At 51.2% G+C, this 15,942-nt stretch overlaps 2 protein-coding genes and 1 long non-coding RNA gene across 3 annotated transcripts; 2 read left to right on the plus strand and 1 right to left on the minus strand.

Moving 5' to 3' along the window:
• Window positions 1-4,729: 4,729 nt before the first annotated feature.
• Window positions 4,730-8,066, plus strand: CLPSL1 (colipase like 1; the record flags this gene model as incomplete). Its single annotated transcript, XM_043593156.1, is given in 3 exon segments — window positions 4,730-4,846; window positions 4,848-4,913; window positions 5,891-8,066. Coding segments are annotated over 3 exon segments (327 nt in total), but the record flags the coding sequence as incomplete, so codon positions are not given.
• A 3,556-nt stretch (window positions 8,067-11,622) lies between these two features.
• CLPS (colipase) lies at window positions 11,623-13,676 on the minus strand. The gene is made up of 3 exons (XM_043592964.1): window positions 13,521-13,676; window positions 12,332-12,454; window positions 11,623-11,867 (listed from the first exon to the last, which is right to left on the minus strand). The coding sequence occupies exons 1-3, from the start codon at window positions 13,602-13,604 to the stop codon at window positions 11,736-11,738; spliced, it is 339 nt and encodes a 112-aa protein (XP_043448899.1). The 5' UTR covers window positions 13,605-13,676; the 3' UTR covers window positions 11,623-11,735.
• An 852-nt stretch (window positions 13,677-14,528) lies between these two features.
• Window positions 14,529-15,524, plus strand: LOC122490341. The gene is made up of 2 exons (XR_006299132.1): window positions 14,529-14,886; window positions 15,309-15,524. It is a non-coding gene; the product is annotated as an uncharacterized LOC122490341 (long non-coding RNA).
• The last annotated feature ends 418 nt before the right edge of the window (window positions 15,525-15,942 follow it).

A 15,942-nucleotide genomic window follows, 5' to 3' on the forward strand; every position in this document is an offset into this window, starting at 1 on the left:
TCAGTTGGTTGAGCATCTGACTCTTGATTTTGGCTCAGGTCATGATCTCAGGGTTGTAGGACTGAGTCTCTCGTCGTGCTCCACACTGAGTGTGGAGCCTGCTTGGGATTCTCCCTCTCCCTTTTGCTCTGCCCCTCTCCACCCAAATAAAAAATAAAATAAAATAAATGTTCCTCGTTTGGAGGTTTTAGAGGAATAATCTGAAAATTTTTTTAAATGTTTATTTTTGAGAGAGAGACAGAGACAGAGCACAAGCAGGGGAGGGGCAGAGAGAGTGAGACACAGAATCCAAAGCAGCCTCCAGGCTCTGAGCTGTCAGCACAGAGCCCGATGAGGGGCTCGAACTCACGAGCCGTGAGACCATGACCTGACCTGAGCGAGACCATGACCTGACCTGAGCCGAAGTCAGCCGCTCCACCTACTGAGCCACCCAGGCACCCCTAGAGGAATAACCTTAATGCTGAGAAGGCAAAAGCTCCAGTCCACCTTCATTTAACCAAATCTTTTCTCTCCCATCTGATCAGTCTTTTCTCTGCTCTGAGCCCCTCTCTCAGAAGGCTTATTTCTTTGTAAAAATTTTTAATGTTTATTTATATTGAGAGAGAGAGAGAGAGAGAGAGCATGAGCAGGGGAGGGGCAGAGAGAGAGAGGGACACAGAATCCCAAGCAGGCTCCACACTGTCAGCACAGAGCCTGATGAAGGGCTCGAACTCATGAACCATGAGATCATGACCTGAGCCAAAGTCAGACACTTAACTGAGCCACCCAGGTGCCCCTCAGAAGCCTTATTTCTAAGGCGAGGTCTCTAGCCCTATAGTTTCCTCCTTCTCTCCAATACAAGGCAGAGACTCTGAGGCCTCAGATGCCCTGAATTCAAGTCCCATTTCTTTTTTTTTTTTTTTTTTTTTTTTTTTTTTTTTTAATTTTTTTTCAACGTTTTTTTTTTATTTATTTTTGGGACAGAGAGAGACAGAGCATGAACGGGGGAGGGGCAGAGAGAGCGGGAGACACAGAATCAGAAACAGCCTCCAGGCTCTGAGCCATCAGCCCAGAGCCCGACGCGGGGCTCGAACTCACGGACCGCGAGATCGTGACCTGGCTGAAGTCGGACGCTTAACCGACTGCGCCACCCAGGCGCCCCTCAAGTCCCATTTCATTTTCTTCATCTCTGGCACCAGAAGGACTGCCTTCCTGCAGGTAGCTTGGGCTGTGTGAATACTTCTGGCCAGTGAAGTGACCGGTGTAACTTCTGGGCCGAAGCAGAGAAGCCCAAGTGTGACACAATAAAAAGGAAGACTGTTTTTGATGGTTGGCCTATGACAGTTTTCAAGCTGTCACCATTTAAGCATCGTGTCACCCCTGTGATGACCGCACTAGCCCGCAGTTTGCAGATGGGGAAGCTGAGGCTCAAAGAAGTTAAAAAGTCTGTCCGGGATCACGCTGCCAGTAGTCAGCAGAGCTGGAATTGGAACCCAGATCTTGCAAGTGCCAGAGCCCCAGTGCAGACTAGACTATTCTGCTGGCAGCCAAATGAGCATAGTAAATGGTTCAGGAAACAGCGGCGCTTTCTGGAAAACGTCCACTTCACCCCCTCTGTTTGTTCCTCTGTTCCTTTGATCTGGGAGCTGGCAGCTGGCCTCTCCAGTCAACCCTAGGAATGGGCAGTCACACCTCATTAGGTGCCCTCCAGGCCTCCATCACATGGCAGAGTCACATGCCAAGGCAGGGATTTCGGTGGGAACTTAGGAGCACCACCACCAGCTCTGGGCCCTGACGCAGCTGCTGCTCCTGGTCCTCCTCTCCCTCCTCCCTCTTTTCTTCCTTCTCACCAGCGGCTCATTCGGCAGGGGATGAGTCAATTATTTGGTAAGGGACCTAGAGCATACAGTCGCCTCTTCTGCCACTGTGCTGAGACCCGCACTGTTTGGGGAGGTGGGTGCACACTGATGTGGGTCAAAGCCGGACATCGGAGGCAGCAGGGGGTGATGGCTGGAGGACGTCCGGGAGGAAAAAGAGACCCCCGTCCTAGTCACGGGAGCTGTGCCAGGATGTGCGAGGTGCTGCCACCGCACAGGGGAATATGACACAGGACTCCCCACCCCCGGCTTACGTCTGGTAAGAGAGACAGACATTCGTTCAGTCAACCCATTTTACCAAGCACCCAGGGAAATTCTTTTTTTTTTTATTTTTTTTTATTTTTTTTTTATTTTTTTTATTTTTTATTTAAAAAAAAAAATTTTTTTTTTCAACGTTTATTTATTTTTGGGACAGAGAGACAGAGCATGAACGGGGGATGGGCAGAGAGAGAGGGAGACACAGAATCGGAAACAGGCTCCAGGCTCTGAGCCATCAGCCCAGAGCCTGACGCGGGGCTCGAACTCACGGACCGCGAGATCGTGACCTGGCTGAAGTCGGACGCTTAACCGACTGCGCCACCCAGGCGCCCCGGGAAATTCTTTTTGTAGGTGCAAGAGATAAGGCTGTGAACAAGACATAAAAATCCTTGCCCTTGTAGTGTGGATATTCTACTCTAGGAGGCAAATAGGTAAAATATTTACATATCCCAGGTGATAAACACCTGAGGACAAAGGAAATAAGAAAGGGGCGTCAGGTGTGGTGGCGTAAGGAGAGGGTGCGGTTTGAAACCGTGTGCTGAGGGAAACGAACAAAGCGAAATTTAGGCAAAGACCCAAAGGTGCGGTATTACAATATTACAACCAGAACCTACCAAGGGTGAGGACTTTAGTCCTAGAGGCTAAGAAACACAGCAGTGAGCAACATAGGGAAAGAGCCTTGCCCTCGGAGTTGAGGCTCTAGCAGGAGGGACACAGAAAGTTGAAGAAGAAGAAGAAGAAGAAAGAAGGATGAAGATAATTTCAGAGAATCCTAGTGTTGTGAACATAGTGAAGCCAGGTGATGAGGGCTGCTATAGCTGGATGTTTGGGGAGGGCTCAGTGGGAGACAGTCAGGCAGAGCTCAAAGGACAACATGTTCTGGGCAGAGGGACCAGCAAGTGCCAATGGCCAGGGGCCAGGTGATTCTGATATGTTCAGAGTCCCAGTGGTGGCTGCAGGGTGTGTGTGTGTGTGTGTGTGCGTGTGTGTGTTGGAGGTGAGCCAAGAGATCTAGTGGTGGGCAGGCAGCCCTGGGATGAGTAAGCCCTGCAGGTCCCATAAAGAATTTTGGTATCAAAATGCCTGGGTCTGTGTTGGGGGGGGGGCGGTATTGCTTTGAAGCAAGGGAATGACATGATGGGATTTACCTTAAAAAAAAAAAAAAGATTCCTCCTGGAAAGAATGGGGAGAGGGGGGTAGGTGAGACTGTTGCAGGGTGGAGGTCAGGGGTCTGGGGTGGGTTACTGGGAAGAGTGAAATCAGGGAAGCCAGTAAGAGGCTACTGGCAGTCCAACCCTCTCCTGCTTTATTCTCTTTATGGCACTTAGTCAAACGCAATAGATAGGATTATACATACATAAGTAATAATTGTTCATTAATAATATCTAACACATATATGTTAGGTAAAAACTATGTATAGTAAAATGCCCAAATCTTGATTTTACATTAAAATCAATTAATTTAAAACCCATGCAAACACCCTCATAACCACCACCCCGATCGAGCTACAGAGCACTTCCGGCACCCTGCAAGGCTCCCTTGGGCTCACTGTCAGTTGTAGGGCCGAAAGGTAACACTCTCCAGACCTCTTCTGTTCTAGATTAGTTTTGCCTGCTTTTGAACTTCATGTGATGGAATCACACAGTATTCTTTTCATGGCTTCCTTTGCTCAGCATTTTGTGCCACTCTGTCTATTTCACTTATTTATTATCTGTCTTCTCCCTAGAGCTGCTCATGCTTGTCCAATAGCAAATCACGAGTCGCAAGAGTGACTGAAGTTAAAATTAATTAAAGTTAAGCAAAATTTAAAGTTCAGCTCCTCGGTCACACTCGCCGCATTTCTAGTGCTCATTAGCCACACGTGGCTAGCGATCACCAAACTGGAACATGCAGAAAAAGCACATTTTCGTCCTTGCCAAAAGTTCTGCTGGACAGCTGCTCTGGCGTGCCAGCTCCAGGAGGGAAGGCGTGTCTGGGCATTTCTGTTTGTTTTGTTCCCAGCTGTATCCCCGGTGCCTGAAACGGTACTTGGACACAGCAGGTGCTCAGCATTTGCTTGTTGAATGAACTGAACTTGTCTGACAGAGACATGATGGTGGCAGTGACAGATGATGTGATGGCCTAGCGCTGGGGATCGCTGGTGTGGGTGAGTGTGGGGGAGGAGGGAGCCTTAGGTGCCGTGCAAGCTCGACTGAAAAGGTAAGGAGGGGGGGCTCCTGGGTGGCTCAGGTTAAGCCCAGTGCTGACAGCTCAGCGCCTGGAGCCTGCTTTGGATTTTAGGTCTCCCTCTCTCTCTCTCTCTCTCTCTGTCCCTCCCCTGCTCGTGCTCTCTCTCTGTCTCTCAAAAATAAATATAAGTTAAAGAAAAATAAACATTAAAAAAAAAAAGGTGAGTAGGAGTTTGCAGAGAGAAGGTTGGGCGGCGGAAGGAACCGCAGGAGCCAAGACGGGAAGGCCTGGTGTGTGTGTGTGAGCGAGAAGTAACCTATCTGCGGGACTCTAAAGGCAAACCTGTGATATCTCTTTGGTCCCCCTTTGGGAAAAATCCGGCGCCCCTCCGCACAGACATCCGCCGTCCCCAACTCCAGGCCGGGCGAGAGTGGGGGCGGCGGTGAGGGCGCAGCGCCGGAGGGGAACCTGCAGGGAGGAAGCCCAGGGGCGCCATCTCCCCGCAGGACGACAGGGAGATCTGCGTCCAGAGCAAGAAGTGCAAGAGTGGGTGCTGTCGCCGGGAGACCCGAGGGCTGCGAGTCGCACTGCGCCCCCTAGGGGTCCGAGGGCAGCACGCGTCACACGCAGGTGGGTGGTGGCGCCCCCTGGGGGGCGGGCGGGGTGAGCGGGGAGGACCCCCGGAAAGGAGGGGCAGGGGCGGACCCGGAGCACAGGGGAGGGTGTGGGGTCGGCGACGGTGACCCGGAGCGGGGAATTGTCTGCTGCGACGGCACCTCCCAGCCGCTTGGGGGAGCCTGTGGACCGACCCAAGGTGGGACCCCAAGCCAGGGGCTTGGAATCCAGATGGTTTGTTGTTGTTGTTTTTGTGTTTATTTATTTTGAGAGAGAGAGGGTGTGAGTGTGAGCGGGGGAGGGGCAGAGAGAGGGGGACAGAGGATTCCAAGCCGGCTCCGCTCTGACAGCGGAGAGTTGGAAATGGGGCTGGAACTCACCAAAGGTGAGATCATGACCTGAGCCCAGGTAGGATGTTTAACCGACCGAGCCACCCAGGCGCCCCCATGCTTCTCTTTCTGATATAAGCTCCCCTTTTCAGTGGGTCAACTCTGGAAGTAGCATTGTCAATTGGCACAGGTAGAAGGTCTGGTCCTAATCATGGTTCTCAGCCCACCCTTCTCAACAGCCCCACGGGCTCTGCTGTGGCTCCAGGTGTTCTGGGCCAGAGGTTGTGGGCTGGGGTAGCCTCTGAGCTGGGTGTGCAGGAAAGGGGTGTTGGTGTGCTCATGAAAGGACTTCAGGAGAATAGATGGAGGTCCCCTGTGGGAGGGTGTTTTTTCACTCGGGATAGACACCTGGGCTAATGACGGGAAAGGTGATGCCCGAGAATGAACTAGGAGGGCACCAACAATCCTAGGGGTCAGCCTGGAGGAGGCAACCAGAGGCACAGACTGAACAGTGCATGAAGGGGTCCCTCAAGCCCAGGCTCCTCTGCTGTGTGCAAGCAGATGGTCTTGCAGGGGAGCACTTCCAGGGGAGTGAAGGCTACCCCCTCAGGGCTGAGGGCAAAGCAGCCCCCAAGGTCAAGGTCAAATTCCTGTCTTTCGCAGACATTCCTGGGTCTGTATAACGAGTGCCCCTGCCTGCTGAACCTGACGTGTGTATTTCTGAAGAATGAGAAATCATTTAACATCATCTATGGCCGTTGTAAGAAAATTGAAAAAAGGAAGTCAGCTAAGAACATTTTCTTCTAACGCTCCCTCCTTGCTGCCTTCCCCACCTCCTCCATCTACTCCTACGCCTCCCCAAATTTGTGTTCTTGCCCCTAGCCCTCAGAGCCTCCACCAGCAGGGGAGGGGCAGGGAGGGAGGGAGGGATGATGCACCATCACTGGAATAAAGACTTTTCAGTGTTTGCTGCCCCTGGTGCCAGGGGCTGGGGAGGCGTGGCTGGGATGGGCCGGGCACAGGTTGCTGGGGAGTGAAGGGGCTGAGAGCCGGAAGCTTAGGCTTGGGCCTTTCCCCTGTTGGGGCATGAACGAAAGTCCCCCAGAGGAGACTTGAGCTCTTCCCCCACCCAACCCCTTTCTGGCTTCCGCCCATTCCATAAGCCACCCGCCAAAAGCTCAGTTCACACCTGAACTCTTGGTTCCCCCTGACCTTAAAGGTCAGAAATGTGAAAGGAAGTGTCCAAGACAAATGTGTATGAAGCATTGGCAGTCTCAGTGGGCAGAACATGTGAGTCATTCTCTGGGTCATGAATTCAAGCCCTGTGCTGGGTGTAGAGATTACTTAAAAAAAAAAAATTTTTTTTGCCTGTGTTTATGGAGCACTTACTTTATGCCGGGGGCGGTACCAGATCCCTTACACACAGGATCTCATTTCATCCTACAAAAAAACCTTAGGAGGAGGGGTCAGAACTTTGATCACCCCATCTCAGGAGAACCTGAGACAGACTGGGCAACTTGTTCACAGTCACAGCGCTTGAACGTGATGAATCGGACTCTTTTGGGAGATCAGAAGAGAAAGGAGGGATGAGAAAGGGAGAGCCAAGGAAAGAGCGTGAGGAAAAGAAAGATCAGAGCGCCTACCTAGCTGTGGGGACGGGGAGACAATGAATCAGGACGAGTTTCCGCAAGCTGTACCTTTGGGTTGTGAGGGTTTAAGAGCCAGACGCTAGCTCGCTGGCTGTGAGTGTCGTGAATTCTCTGCAGAAGCAGGCTTCAAGGCAGCCCTGCTATATTTGGGTTACGTTCTGGGAATAAAGAATTCAGATTTGGGACCCAAAGTTCCATGGTTAGCTACACTTCTGATTAGCTGAACCAAGTGTGAACCCAGATCTGAGCCAAGTATGTCCTCCTGGACGTCAGGCTTATGGTGCGAGAGCTCAGTAGTTGAGATAGAAGCTGAGGTTTACTTAAAGCACCCCCTGTAAGTCTTAGCAACACTCTAACCTTTATCTTGGCGGAAATTGCTCCTAAATGTGTCAGACAGATCCACAGTGTCACATGTACTTCAGAAAGACACAGGGCTACGGTGCATGAGCTCCCCTTATTTGGAGAAAATCTATGAAAGGCCCTTGGAAGGGGAGATTGCAGGCTAGAAACCCAGCCTCCAAGAATACCTAATGTCTTCAAATTTAGAAGGGGAGGGAGAAAATACATTGCTGATGTGATTACACTGGTTTCATACAATGAAAAGGAGAAACTTTTCCTCTACCCTCTTAGGTTCAGTTTTGGGGGTCTGCAAATTAAACTGACAAAAGACAGATTGGCAAGAGAAAAGAGAGATTTTTTTATTCACATGCATACGCATGTGGGGGAGTTCACAGAAAAAGGTGACCCAATGAGGCAGTTAGAATTTGGGGCATATATATCATCTTTATTGGGGAAGGGGAATGGGAGAAGGACCCTCTGGAAAATGGCTTCTTAATAGGGGAAGAAAGAGCACTTAGGGGAAAACACATTATTTTTAAGAAAGATAAGTGGGCCCTTAGGAGAGTAGATGACAGTTATGATAGTTTTTGTGACAATGTCCATTTAGGTGTGGTGCTGACTTCTGCAGTGATAAGATTCCAGCACAAAGAGTCAGTCTTTCTTGGTTGCGAGAAACTTCTCCAGGAGGGAATTTACGATAGTTGAGTTCTTTGGGGAGGCTCTGCTTTTAGACAGATGAAGGAGTTCAGAAAAATGCCTCTTCTCAAAATCCTTCAGCTTAAAAGAGCAGCACTGTCCAGCGGAAGGTGCAATGTGATTTTAAATTTGCTAATGGCCATACTTAAAAAGTAAAGAGAGGGGCGCCTGGGTGGCGCAGTCGGTTAAGCGTCCGACTTCGGCCGGGTCACAATCTCGCGGTCCGGGAGTTCGAGCCCCGCGTCGGGCTCTGGGCTGATGGCTCAGAGCCTGGAGCCTGTTTCCGATTCTGTGTCTCCCTCTCTCTCTGCCCCTCCGCCGTTCATGCTCTGTCTCTCTCTGTCCCAAAAATAAAAAAAATTAAAAAGAAAAAAAAAAAAGTAAAGAGAAACAGGTGGAACCAATTTTGACAAAATACTTATAACACAATCAAAAGTGTTATTTCAACGTGTAAAAATTATTTGAGATCTTTGACATTCTTTTTTTGGTAATAGGTCATCTGAATCCAATTTGTATTTTACGCGTACCCCAATTCAAGCGCTCAACATGTGACTAATTGGTACCATATTGGACAGCATATGTCTACAGGGTCCAGCATCCGGCATTTTTTATGGATTCAAGGCTGCAAATATTGCCACTTCTGTAGCTGAATTTCTAGCAGATCTAGAAAAAAGTTACAGCAAGGTGGGAAGCTCCTGGGATTAGGATATTAAGGTGGAAAGTATCAATGGCAAGGCTACAACCTATAGGACATCTTTATGGGAATTTGAAAACAGGGACTCCTTGGGGCGCCTGGGTAGCTCAGTTGGTTCAGCATCCGATTTTGGCTCAGGTCCTGATCTCCCGGTTCGTGGGTTTGAGCCCCGCATTGGGCTCTGTGCTGACAGCTTGGGGCCTGGAACCTGCTTCAGATTCTGTGTCTCCCTCTCTCTCTCTGCCCCTTCCCCATTCATGCTCTGTCTCTCTCTCTCTCTTTCTCAAGATAAATAAACATTAAAAAAAAATAAAAATATTAAGAAAAAAAAAAAATGGGGACTCGTCTGGGCTCCAGGCTGGGTGAGAAGAAGGTGGCTTTGAACAGCAGCAACACAACAAAAAATGTTCCCCTTCTTCCAGCAGTCGTGTAATACTCAGTCTCAGTGCCGAAACCAAGGACCACTCCAGATGGTTCAAGTAGAAAGGATTTAACACAGGGAACAGGGGGTTGAGGTCTTTGCCCCTTGCTGCCACAGAGCCCGGCTTCCCACTCACCCCTGGAAACTAGGAACATTTCCCTCGCGCCCTTTATAGACTGTAACACAGTGCTGGGCACTGTGGTCATTCAACAGATGTATGAAGAAGTGAATGAATGCAGGTTCCCACCCAGCTTTGGATCTAGGCACCACGGAGTATGACCCAACCCTGCCTCAGAGTCTGAGCCGTCTACTGGGTTAAGATATTGAAAGCCCCTCCAGTTGAGCACTACCTTAGGTATGGAGGATACTTGCCTGACTCCCCAACAGCCTTTACCTCTCTTCCTTGCTAACTGAACCCCAGTATTGTTTGAGTGGTACTGGGCCCAGCCCTGGGAGAGGGATCTAATTAGCCCAAGCCAGTCATGGCGGTCCCATTCCCTTTGCCCAGTACTTGCTTTCCCAGCTTCCCTTGTGGCCAGAGGTGGTCCCATGACCCAGTTGGAGCCATTGAGATATGGAGAAGTCAGCCTGGAGGCTTTTGGGCAAGATAAGAAAGTAGGCTAGGTGGGGCGCCTGGGTGGCGCAGTCGGTTAAGCGTCCGACTTCAGCCAGGTCACGATCTCGCGGTCCGTGAGTTCGAGCCCCGCGTCGGGCTCTGGGCTGATGGCTCAGAGCCTGGAGCCTGTTTCCGATTCTGTGTCTCCCTCTCTCTCTGCTCCTCCCCCGTTCATGCTCTGTCTCTCTCTGTCCCAAAAATAAATAAACGTTGAAAAAAAAAAAATTAAAAAAAAAAAAAAAAAAAAAAGAAAGTAGGCTAGGAGAAATAATCTGCCCTCAGCCCCTATCCAGCCACCCTCTACTCCATGCTTCCTAACTTGAACATGGTAAGAGAATATGACCATTAGCAGCTGCCGTGAAGGCATCTGCCAGTTGAGAGGAGGTAACAGACGCACAGTTCTGCCAACACTTCCTATCTCCAGACTTCTTTTTAATGTTTGTTTGTTTGGTTTTTTTTTTTAGAGAATGAGTGGGGGAGGGGCAGAAAGAGAGAGAGAGAGAGAGAGAGAGAGAGAGGGAATCCCAAGCAGGTTTCCTGTCAGTGGTCAGCGCAGAGCCTGACGAGGGGCTCAATCTCATGAATCATGAGATCACGACCTGAGCCCAAATCAAGAGTCGGACACTCAACCGACTGAGCCCCCCAAGGTGCCCCCTCCAGACTTTTTGATTCATGAGAAACATGTGTCCCTATTTGTTTCAGCCATAATTCCTTGTTTTTGTTTTTTTTTTTGTTACTTTTCAGGTAGATCCTGTCTTAACTCAGAAACCTAGTGGCTACTCTAAGGATTCCTTAATCACGGACTACAAAATCCTGGGGCTGGGAGAGCATCTCAGCTTTAATTAGTTCATTCTCTTCCTTCTTTGCATGAATCTCCTCTCCTACATCCCCACTGAGGGTCAGTGAACCTCCACTTGCACATCTCAGTGACGGGGACCTCAGTACTGCCAAAGGCAACCCAGGTTTGATGGTTTTTATGTTAAACCAAAGCCAAATTCCCTACAATCCCACCCATTTGTCTTAGTATGAATAATTGGGAAAGAACCAGGAATTGTAGAATGGGTAGGGGGGTGGAGTTAGCGGGTGTGCTGCTAACTTTTTCTTTAAGTTTTTAATTAGCAGACCTTTCTTCTTTCTTTCTTTCTTTCTTTCTTTTCTTTCTTTCTTTCTTTCTTTCTTTTCTTTCTTTCTTTCTTTCTTTCTCTCTTCTTTCTTTCTTTCTTTTTAAAGTTTATTTATTTATTTTGAGAGAGCACAGTTGGGCCAGGGGTAGAGAGAGGAAGAGAGAGAATCCCAAGCAGGCTCTGTGTGGTCGGTGCACAGCCCCACACAGGGCTCGTTCCCATGAACCGTGAGATCACAACCTGAGCTGAAATCAAGAGTCAGACATCGGTAAGATGCCGACTGAGCCTCTCAGGCAACCCCCAAATTTTTCTAATTATGTGACATTGAGCAAGTTGCTTAACTTCTCTGAACGTTAGTTTTTGTTTTTGTTTTATCTATAGAGACGATATATTCTCCCTCCTGGATCGTTGTGAGGATTTGCTAGCAAAGAGTAAGCCCACAGCAATTGTTAGTGGTTTGACTCGTTAACACATGGGTTGTGTCAACCAGCTGGCATATCTGAGAGGTGGGTCCAGAAAGAAGATAGGACCCCAAGACAGGGGCTGGTAAATTTTGACGCAGGGCAGAGAATATGGGCCATTATGATTCCCCGCGAGAAGTGTGTGCATGTACCTGTCTGAGAACTTGAGGGGCAAGAAGAGCATCCCAGGGAGGTGTCACGGTCCCCAAATGGAGAGGTTCTCAGCATGGCTGCTTCACAACCTTGTCTCCAGGCTGTCCAACCTCATCCCGCCTGGCCCCCCGACCCATCCCTCCTTCCTCTGACCTATTGACTTCCTCTGACCTTGATGAGGCAAAGGCTCGAGGTGACATCAAGGAAGACGCTGACTCAACAAGAACATTCAGGAGCCTGGGGAAGGTTGCAGGAAGAGCTTTAATTGCTGAGAATCCAATCAGAAAAGGGAGGTGCTGGCCAAGGGGTGGCCAGCCAGGGAGGGGTGGTGGAAGAGGGGCAGCCTTCGGTGGTTTTACTTCCGGGAGCGTCCAGCATCGTGGCAGAAGCCAAAGTTGGTATTGGTGATGGAGCCCACGATGGTCTTGTCAACCTCACAGGTCAGGCCCCGCTCACAGGGACACTTGTAGTAAACCCCATAGAGTGTCTGCAAAGACACAGGGCCATCGGAGTCACAGGCTGTGTGTTGGGGGTCTACTTTGGGCATAACGTGCCCCCGGCCTGACCCCAAGAACCCCTGGCCAGTCTCTTTTCAATCTGTCTTCTTCTGACTGCCACTCCAGAGGGCACTGTGGGCCCTGAGGCTGGTTCCCACCCTGTGCCTCATTTACGCTGACTAACTACATCTCTCTGGGGAGGCCTCTATTCACCCATCCGTGAAACGAGGATAACAACCCCCCGCCCCCATTCATCTCACTGGTCACTTGTGAGGGTCAAAGGAGACGATGGCATGGGAAAGTGCTTTGAAGCCTGCTGACCTCCCCCTCTTAATCTCAGCGTTCAGGCCCCAGGCTGACGCTCCTCCGCGATCCTATCCCCAAGCCTGAGGGCCCTCCTCCTCTGAGCTGTCCCTCTTCCCACCACGACCGCCCCCACTCCGCAGGCACCCACCTTGGCAGAGCACTCGCTGTTCTCACTGGCCTTGGGTGCGCAGCGGGCCAGGCTCAGCCCCGTGTCACGGTGGCAACACTTGCTCTTGCATTGAAGGCTGTTCAGGCAGAGCTCGCCGTCTTCCTGCCGGGGGAGCCGGTTAGCCCAGGTCCCCTTCCCTTGGTCCCTTCTCTACACCCCCCCTGCCCCGCCACCCGCTGCCGCTGACAGGGCCTCCCCTGGTGGGGGCGTGTGTAGAGGAACCCAGCCCCTGGGTCTGGGGGCCAATCCGCCCACCCCCAGCCCCAGCGTGTGAGAAGTGGGCAGGGTAGTGGTTGCGGGTCAGGACACCGGGTTCTAGCACCCGCTGTGCTATCAACTCCCTGGGTGACTCTGGGCAAGTCACTGCCCCACACTCTGCCTCGGTGTTCCCAAAACGGGGTCTCCAAATTTCTCTGGTTCCCACGCTCCGTTGAGGAGCCTGTGAAGGGTGAGGACCTTCTCCCTGGAAAATTCCTCCCTCCCCTGACTTTCACATATAACCTCAGGGGGATCCTGGACCCTCTGAGCCATGTAAGGCCCTGAGTTAAGAACCTTTGGGTACAGAGGCAGCATGGGGCAGCGTGACTGTGGCTCTGGAGCCAGCAGCCTGGGCTCCAATCCCTGCTCCGTGCTTTCCAACTGTGTGACCTCAGGCAGGTGGCTTAACCTTTCTCTACAACTGCTTTCCATCTGAAAACGGACCTGATCCGAATAGGACATATCTCATGTGGTCAGTATGAGGCATTTAGAACTGTGTCTGTGGGTCCCTCTAGGTCAGAAGCCAGACTCACTGGGAGAGCTTTTTAAACTACTGCACATTTCTGAGCCAGGGTTTCCAGGGCAGGACCCTAGGGCTCTAGGTTTTTCTAAAGCTCCCTCAGCCAGTTTGAACCATCGCCCTGAGCATGTCCCATGCTGGTCAGCCTTGTCTGAGGCGCCAGCGGAAGAGGGCAGGACAGTCGTGGGCAGGATAGGTAGAGATGCTTCACCTCTCAGCCTCCAGGCAGCCCCAGGTGGAGACATTAGAGGTTAAGCTCGAAGCTTAAAAAATCTCAACCATGATTACACTATATGTTAACTAACTTGGATTTCAATAAAATTTAAAAATTAAAAAAAAAAAATCCCTGCCTGGATGTTCAGATGACTCCTTCCCTGAAGCCCTTCTTACCAGGTGGATAATGATTCCCCGAGGGTCAGGCACCGCATAGGCCACTGTGAGGGCAACCAGCAGAAAGACAAGGACCTTCTCCATGATGGACGGGCACAGCCGGTGTAGGTAGCCGCTGGCAGGTCAGGTGGCAGAAGACAGACCCGGCCTGGGTGGTGGAGCTATAAAAGGGACTCTGTCCGCATGTGACTCACCTTCCCCAGCCCGCTGGACTGGACGTGAACCGAGGCCCAGCTGTGGCCAATCTGCTGGGGGGCGTGTCCTGATAAAGCAAATGGGCGACACCTGGTTCCTTGTGCATGCGTGTGCGTGTATGTGTGCACCCGTGTGTGTGTGTGTGTGTGTGTGGTGGTGATACTGCACCAACACAGAGTTGGGTGTGGACTCTGGAACACTTTTACTTGTAAAGTTATTAGCTGGGCAAGTTATCTGTTCTGAGCCTCAGTCTCCTTATCTTCAACTGGGGATCATTTTGAGAGTTGGGAGGGCTGAGTGAGTGAATATGTCGCATATATCTTAACACACGTGGGTAGCTCAGCCCCAGGCTTGGCTCTGTCATTAGGATGTGTCAGCCGCTGTTACCGGTGCTCCGTTCCCCGCTGGTGCCCGGAGCCCTGGTAGGGCTGGGAGTGGGGTGAGGCGAGAGAGCACCAAGGGTGTGAGCACCCCCTTCAGCTTTGCATGTAGGCACCTCTCACCCCAGTCCAGGCCCTGCTTCTGACTCCATCCAAACCCAGGGATCAGGCCCCGGTGAGGAGGGGCCCCAGCCTCCCGGCTTCCTCAACCTTCCCAGCCTCCCCTGGGGCATTTTAGGGCAGGTTGAGGCTGCTGGGGCTGACCCACTCCGTGATCGACCGACCGCTGGAGGGGGGATGTGTGTTCTCACTTCCCACCTGCCCTCACACTGTGGGGGAAGGGGGCACTGCCTCTGTGAGTGATTTCAGGGGCCCTTAGGATGGTCCTTCTCACGCAATTGTCTCCTGTTTCCTCTTCACTCAACATCTGCAGTCCCAAACCCCTTCAGTTAAGGCTTCCACTCAGCCTGTCCCCTACCCAAGGCCACCTGTGAACGAGAGCTGTAGTCTATCCTGGCTGAGGACGAGGAAGTCTTGTGAATCGCAGATGGACCCAGGTCGGGGGAGGAGGGCTGAAGGCTGGGAAGGGTGCAGCTGCCAGAGTGTGCTCAGGTGTGGGACCAGAGCAACTTTCCCTGGACGACCGCTCACTGCAGCCAAGGATCCCATCCCGGGAGGTGGAAGACCGCCCCGCTGTGGAGGCCCTGGATCCGGTTCCCCAGAGCACAGCTTGGATCCATATTGACTTGGCTTCCAAACTCGGCCCTCCCTAGCCACGTAACCTTGGACAGGTAATTTAAATCTGTAAGCCATCTGAACCTGTTTCCTCGCGTACCGAGGAAGACGAGGAAGACGATGGCTCCTTTGTAAGGTCAGGATTGGGTAAGACAACGCAGGTGGGAGTGCCTAGCATCTAGTAGGTGTTCTGCCCTCATAATACCCCCACCCCTCCGCCTTACGGCCCTAGAGGGTGGAATAGAGGGGAGTAGCTGGAGGAACGAGCTAGGAGACCCTCACAATGGGAGAAACCTGACACAAAAGTATCACTGATTAAAAAAACACTAGTCTCTCTTATTTGTATGGAACTCAGTGTTTAAAACCACTTTCCCCTATGAGGTCATTCTGGCCCCTCCTTCGCTTCCCACTCCCCTCCCCCGCAGTACCCCTGTGAGCAGAGCCACAGGGAGGGTAATTGCACTTTGCTTTTCACCAGTCAAGGCCAGGAGGCTGGGGAAGGAACCGGAGGAGCTCTTTCCATCTGTGAACGGAGCTGTGAAAAGTGCATCAGTCCTATCTCCGGCTGGTCACAGCCAACTTCCCAGAGGAGGAAGAATGGAGTTTTTTCCATTACAGATGAAGAGTATAGCAAAGAGAACTTTGGCCAATGTGTCTGCTTCCAAAATATAAGCAAAAATTAGATTTTTTTTTTTTTTTACCAAATCCCCATAAGGTTTAGCCACCCCTTGCCCAATCTAAAGAGTGTTGTGCATTGCGTTTTTCCCCTTCAAAAAGGAACCCCACATGCAATCACATGGATTAACTTCAGAGGCATAATGTTGAGTGAGGAAAGCCACAGACAGAAAACATACAGACTGCGTGGTTACGTTTACATGCAGTTCAAGAAAAGGCAAAACTGGGGCGCCTGGGTGGCGCAGTCGGTTAAGCGACCGACTTCAGCCAGGTCACGATCTCGCGGTCCGGGAGTTCGAGCCCCGCGTCAGGCTCTGGGTTGATGGCTCAGAGCCTGGAGCCTGTTTCCGATTCTGTGTCTCCCTCTCTCTCTGCCCCTCCCCCGTTCATGCTCTGTCTCTCTCTGTCCCCCAAAAAATAAACATTGAAAAAAAAAA

This window comes from Prionailurus bengalensis, chromosome B2 (genome assembly GCF_016509475.1).
Source record: "Prionailurus bengalensis isolate Pbe53 chromosome B2, Fcat_Pben_1.1_paternal_pri, whole genome shotgun sequence".
NCBI lineage: Eukaryota > Metazoa > Chordata > Mammalia > Carnivora > Felidae > Prionailurus > Prionailurus bengalensis.

Bases quoted from the DNA above. Each gene is read 5' to 3' on its own strand.
- CLPS (XM_043592964.1), bottom strand. From the start codon at position 13,604: ATGGAGAAGGTCCTTGTCTTTCTGCTGGTTGCCCTCACAGTGGCCTAT. The intron at 12,455-13,520 runs GTAAGAAGGGCT...CTCCCCCGGCAG, and splicing joins GGGGAATCATTATCCACCTG to GAAGACGGCGAGCTCTGCCT. The intron at 11,868-12,331 runs GTGGGTGCCTGC...GTGTCTTTGCAG, and splicing joins ACAGCGAGTGCTCTGCCAAG to ACACTCTATGGGGTTTACTA.